At 45.5% G+C, this 6,427-nt stretch overlaps 1 protein-coding gene across 1 annotated transcript; it reads right to left on the reverse strand.

The window, feature by feature from the left end:
• Positions 1 to 1,025: 1,025 nt before the first annotated feature.
• On the reverse strand, positions 1,026 to 2,194 carry LOC9304600. The gene has a single exon (XM_002870493.2). It carries the CDS (start codon positions 1,903 to 1,905, stop codon positions 1,210 to 1,212), a length of 696 nt encoding a protein of 231 aa, XP_002870539.2. The 5' UTR covers positions 1,906 to 2,194; the 3' UTR covers positions 1,026 to 1,209.
• Between the last annotated feature and the right edge of the window lie 4,233 nt (positions 2,195 to 6,427).

Below are 6,427 nucleotides of genomic sequence, written 5' to 3' on the forward strand. Positions count from 1 at the left end.
GGGATAGAGTATGAATCTTTCCACTTTTTTGTACTAATTAAAACTTTAAAACTAGTCATCCAATGCAAATATTGTTCGCCTAATGTTCCCTCTAGTTTCTAACTTTTCTACTAACATTAATAAACGACACACATAAATATTGGGCTAACTCCAACTAATGGCCCAATGGGATTACTAATCTTTATTTTGGTCACTATGTGTAGGTGACTCCATTCTTCTTGTGAGATCACGCGGAACGCACCAAAGTGCTTTAGAGTGAATTACTTCCCGAAAGGCTACTACACTGTCTGTCCCGAATTTGGAATGCTTTCCGACTAATGTCAGGGGTAGCCAGATCGCATGTTACTGGACTACCAGATAAACTGCTTGGGCTTTTTGGCCCAAACCCAGACTTCCCATACAAATGTGTTTTCTGTTTCCAACGTGGATCGAACCTGGGTTAGTTCCTTCCAACCATTTGGCCCAAACTCAAACTTCCCACAAACCTTTCTATGTTTCTTAATTCATGTATGCGCTTATCTTCTTCAAATCGGTTCTTTGTAGAATTAAGCATATGATGAGATTCCAACAAAAAGACCATAATTATATGTGGATCACAAATTAAAAGAAATATGGATCAAAGCTTCTGTGGATAGACCACTAAGTCAAGAGAATAGAATGGCCATGAAAAAAAAAAAAATTAAGAAAAAAAAAGAGAAAACAAAAACTTTAAAAATGTCATTTATGTGTTCGATGACAGAGGAGAATAGACAATGATTATTTGGAAGAACATTGTTTTTGTGTGAAAATATATGAGAAAAGTTCTTCCCATTTGTGATGGCTTTCCTTCTATTTTATAGCTTCATTTCTTCTTTTTTTTTTTTGGTGATCAGCTTCATTTCTTCTTTAATATGTGTGATATATAGCCATTTATCTGTGAATTAAACCAGAAATTAATGTTAAGACTTCACCATTTGACTTTTTGACCAACTTATTCGTTAACAAGCCAAACATATCAAGTTTTCTTGGGCCCGTGATATGATGGGTTTACGATGAAGGACTGCATAACTATATATTTCCACATTTGGTTAGAATGAGCAATAAACTCAAGTTAATACACACAAACTTCTTAAAATCCTTTAATGTTATGGAAAAGAAGTCCTTTAAGCATTAATAATGTCTAAACACATATCTTAGCTCCTCAATAACTAGAGAGTAGAGACTATAGAGTTAGCGACGGCCGGTTCGCATATTGACACTCGTCGGTGCAACCTTCTCTGTTCTTGGACCAACCCGATATGCCCCAAGATCCACATCATCACTTCTTCCACAAACCGTCCTTGGAGCCATCAGAATCATTCCTTTCCACAAATTTCTAATGCTCATTTTTTTCACCAACCCATTCTCTTTCTTACTATCATATTCAAGCTTCTTCTGCAACATATCATGATCATAATGATGACCATGACCATTCCGGAAAACACTAGTTGGTAACGAACCCTCGTCAATTCTCTTAGAGATGCTCTTGATCTCATAAGGGTCAAGAAGACTAGAGAACTTGGTTTCTTGATCTCCACGCATCAAATGATTAGAGTGTGGTTTTGAAACGTTCTTCTCGGAGAGGGTCATGTTCTTGCTGGCCTCGAGCTTATACCGGGAAGGTCGAGGTATTCTTGTGGCTCTTGTAGTGAAATCAAACTCTCTCATCATCGGTTTTCCTTCGTGTCTTTGGTACCAAGCCCACGCCGCAGCTTTCACTGTCGCCAGCTCATCATCTCCTGCTCTTCCTCCTCCTCCGCCTCCGGTGAAGAGTGTCGGTGTCCATCTCTTCTTTCTCCTATTGTTAGTGCTTCTGGTGAAGTTTTTCTTCTCGGACATAATTGGTGTTGAAATGTAGTAGTTGGCGAACGGAAGCATATAGTTCATTGATTATAATCTTTTTTGGGTTTGTGGAATTTGGAGGGGACACGTTAATAGAGGGAAAGGCTTAGAAAAAAAACAATGAATCATAAATAAATAAATACGCGTGTTACCAAAATTAAATAAAATAAATACGCGTATGTGAAAATGATTGATAAAAATGAGAAAGAGAGTATTATTATTAGTAGTGTTGCTCTTACTTTTGGGTCCATTGGTGGGATACAACAATTATTCCGTAGAAAAAGTGTTGTATCTTTGTAGTTGAACGCACACTCTACATTACCTATATATTCCTTTTTTGTACCTGATTTTTTTTGTATCCTTTTCTAAATATATTTTTTATATGTAAGTAGAATATTGCGTTGAAGAGGAATTCAACTCAAAAATTTGATTGGAACAAAAAAATTTGTGAAACCCATGATTGGAACAAAGAAAATGCATTATCTTAATATGTATTGTTCTACGACTTGGTCTTATTTTAACTTGATTTTTTACCGGAACGACTCAACTTTGCATCATCTTGTAATCCTGATCCACGATAACAATCCGTTTTAAAAGCATGAAAAAATTGGGATGATGCATTAGAACAAAAGCATAGTTGTGGGAACATGCGAGGCTATTGGAAAAAGAAAGAGAATGTTGGTGTATGAACCGATTAAATACTATATATGTGTTAAGGGAGAAAATGGGCCTTCAGCCCATTTGCCAGTAAAAGCCCGAAAGTATAAACGAAACCTTCTGGAAGGCCCGAGGAAAGGTGTCCGGCCCGGCCCAATCGCAATCACCGCCATCACTATGCCACGTAGGCGCACGGAGGGGTAAAATCGTCAAGATACATCCCGGGATGTCCTACACTGTTCACTATAAATAGGGGATGTGGAGTCCTGTCACATCCATCCGATTTTTCCGCTGACACGCAGAGAGTACACTTAGGTCATCACAAGGTCTTCAGCTCGCTCCGCCAACAAAGATCCCATCTCGCGCTACTCTCAGATCGCTCGACCAAAGGATCCGACCCAAACTTACCTCAGTCCGTCGCTTGTACTTAGATCGTCATCTGTAACCCTTAATACAATATCAATTGAGCTCGTCCTATTAAGAAGATTTTCTTTACTTCTTTTGAGACCCAAACTTCCGTACTAGTGTGATTTCGTGCACAACCAGTTGGCGCGCCAGGTAGGGGGATAGCTCAGAGATTTCTCCAGTCAATAGAACGAGCCACGACGACAGCAAAATGGCAGCAGATGGAAATCCAGGAACCAGCGCGGGTATCCGAGACGACAACGCATCCTCGACAGGAGGAGAAACGGTTACCCCGATCCTGCTAAGAGTGCCACCAGCAAGGCCGCCGCCCCCAGAAGGCGCTCCCGCATCATCGCCCCAGACGCCCGAGGGTCCGGCGGTAGGAGTTAGGATCGAAACGCCTCCAGCGGCACAAGAGGATGACGGCCCGGCCTCACCCAGTAGAAGACGCCCAACGAACCTCGAGGCTACGGCCCGAGCAGGAGAGCATGTTCCGGCGCCAAACCCAGCGGAACCCAACAGGGTACTCCAGAACATCCTAGATCACCTGGGACGGCAAGACGCACGAACGGACGCACGATTCGCATCCTTAGCCGCCGCACATGCATTTTCTATGGATGAAATCAACCGCCTACAAACAAGCCAAAGCGCAAATGCCGGCCACAACTCAGAATTGCCAGGACATCCTCAGCCGATCCAGCACACTCACACATCAGAAAACGTTCAACCACGAGATACGGAGATAGCTGAACTACGTCGCGCCGTCCGCGAAATGAGCTCAAAGATACATCGTGCTACTAGCACGACCCCAGAACTCGACCGCGTCCTCGAAGAAACTCAACAAACCCCCTTCACCAGAAGGATAACGAGCATCACGATCCGAAAATATCAGAAGATCAAGCTAGAAAGCTACAACGGAAAGGGCGACCCAAAGGAGTTTCTGACTTCATTCAATGTAGCGGTGAACAGGGCGGCGCTGACACCGGAAAACTTCGAGGCTGGAAGATGTCAGATATTCAGCGAACACCTAACCGGACCGGCGCTCAATTGGTTCTCTCGCCTTAAGCCGAACACCATAAGTAGCTTCCACCAGCTGTCTACGTCGTTTCTTAAGTATTATTCGCCTATGATCGAAAATCAAACGACAAACGCCGACCTGTGGTCTCTCTCGGAAGGGCCCAAAGAGTCGCTCCAACTTTTCGTTGACCAATTCAAAAACATCATAACAAAAATCACTATACCCGACGAGGCCGCTATAGTTGCACTTCGAAACGCTGTCTGGTACGACTCAAGATTTAGGGACGATATCACCCTGCACGTGCCGAGCACCCTAGAGGACGCGCTTCACCGAGCTTCGAGGTACATCGAGCTGGAAGAAGAAAAAATCATCTTGGCCAAAAAGCACAACCCAACTAAAACCACCGTAAAAGAGCCGGCCTCGGTTAAAGCGTCAGAGGAAGTACGCGCCGAGCCTAGGCTACATTACAATCAACAGTTGGGGGCCCAACAAAGAACCAATCTGGCGCGGAAACCGGCAACCTTCGTGGTAAACGCCGATGGCGCAGCACCGCGACCTTAGCCCTGGAATAAGTACCTGAGAGATGTCGACTTACCAGCATCGACCTCGGTATTTTGCGAGTATCACAAAAGTAAAGCCCACGCAACCGAGGAATGTCGCTACTTGCAAGGCCTGCTTATGGCAAAGTATAAAAGCGGGGGAATCGCCATCGAGTGCGACCGCGTCGCAGAGAACAAAAATCAACGACAAGATTACGCTCAAGCCGAGGAAGCTAAGACGCAAACCGAACCGACTAACGATTCGGCCAAAAGACAACGTACCGGAAAGGCCATCGCCGACGCACCCGTAGTAGTCCGACAGGTTCGGATGATCATGGGAGGGTTACAACGCTGCAACGACTCGGTCCGTTCGATTAAGCAATACCGAAAGAAAGCCGAGCTAGCAGAAACTTGGTCGTCGACATCCGGGCCGCTCATCGAGCATAAGGATGCACCAATCATTTTCACAGGAGACGATCTGAAAGGAGTCGACACGCCGCATAACGACCCGTTGGTCGTCGAGTTAATTGTTGGAGACAGCCGCATAACAAGAGTCCTGATCGATACCGGGAGCTCGGTGGATCTTATATTTAAGGACGTCCTCGCTGTCATGGGTATAACGGATCGTCAAATAAAACCCGTCTCGCGACCCTTGGCCGGGTTCGACGGTGACTTCGTAATGACCATCGGGACGATAAAGCTACCAGTATTTGTCGGCGGAACCATAGCATGGGTCAAATTCGTCATACTTGATAAACCAGCCATCTATAACATTATCCTCGGGACGCCTTGGATCCACCAAATACAGGCTATTCCGTCAACTTATCACCAATGCGTAAAATTCCCGATCCACGATGGAGTCTTCACCCTAAGGGGAAACCAGCAGATCGCTCGAACATGCTTCCTCATCGAACATTAAAACCGAACCGCTAAGAAGTTATAGCAATTAACGATCCCAGCGGCACCCGTGAAGGACGACGAGAAGCCAAGCAAGTCCTTCGAAGAACCCCAGCTTTGTCGAACCGAGCAAGTTAATATCGATGAAACCGATGCAACCAGATGCGTAGCTATCGGGGCGGAGATCGGGGTCGGCCTAAAAGAACAGCTCGTCACGTTCCTTAAGCAGAATGCGACGACTTTTGCATGGAGAATCGAGGATATGCCAGGAATAGACCCGGCGATCGTTTCCCACGAGCTAAATGTCGCCCCAACATTCAAACCCGTTAAGCAAAAGCGTCAGAAGTTAGGCCCCGAGCGAGCTAAAGCTGTAAATGACAAGGTAGACAAATTGCTCAGCGCCGGCTCGATCACCGAGGTAAAGTACCCAGAGTGGCTGGCTAACCCAGTCGTGGTCAAAAAGAAGAATGGGAAGTGGCGCGTATGCGTTGACTTTACAGATTTAAACAAAGCATGCCCAAAAGACAGCTACCCGCTCCCACACATTGACCGCCTCGTCGAAGCCACGGCAGGGAACGACCTCCTCTCGTTCATGGATGCCTTCTCAGGCTACAATCAAATCCTCATGCATAAGGACGATCAGGAGAAGACATCGTTCATTACCGACCGAGGAATGTACTGCTATAAGGTCATGCCCTTCGGGCTGAAAAACGCCGGCGCCACTTACCAGCGACTGGTAAACAAAATGTTCGCCGAGCAGCTCGGTAGGACTGTCGAAGTTTATATCGACGACATGCTAGTAAAATCCCTTAAAGCTTCGGATCATGTACAGCATCTTCGGCAATGCTTCGACGTCCTGAACGGCTACAAGATGAAATTGAATCCGGCGAAATGCACTTTTGGAGTAACTTCCGGCGAATTTCTTGGATACGTCGTCACCCAAAGAGGAATAGAGGCAAATCCCAAGCATATACGAGCATTCCTTGAACTCCCCTCGCCAAAAAATGCAAAAGAGGTCTGAAAGACCCCGATCCGGACTGCCTAAGTCCGG

Source organism: Arabidopsis lyrata (genome assembly GCF_000004255.2).
Source record: "Arabidopsis lyrata subsp. lyrata unplaced genomic scaffold ARALYscaffold_7, whole genome shotgun sequence".
Lineage (NCBI taxonomy): Eukaryota > Viridiplantae > Streptophyta > Magnoliopsida > Brassicales > Brassicaceae > Arabidopsis > Arabidopsis lyrata.

Bases quoted from the DNA above. Each gene is read 5' to 3' on its own strand.
- LOC9304600 (XM_002870493.2), bottom strand. From the start codon at position 1,905: ATGAACTATATGCTTCCGTTCGCCAACTACTACATTTCAACACCAATT.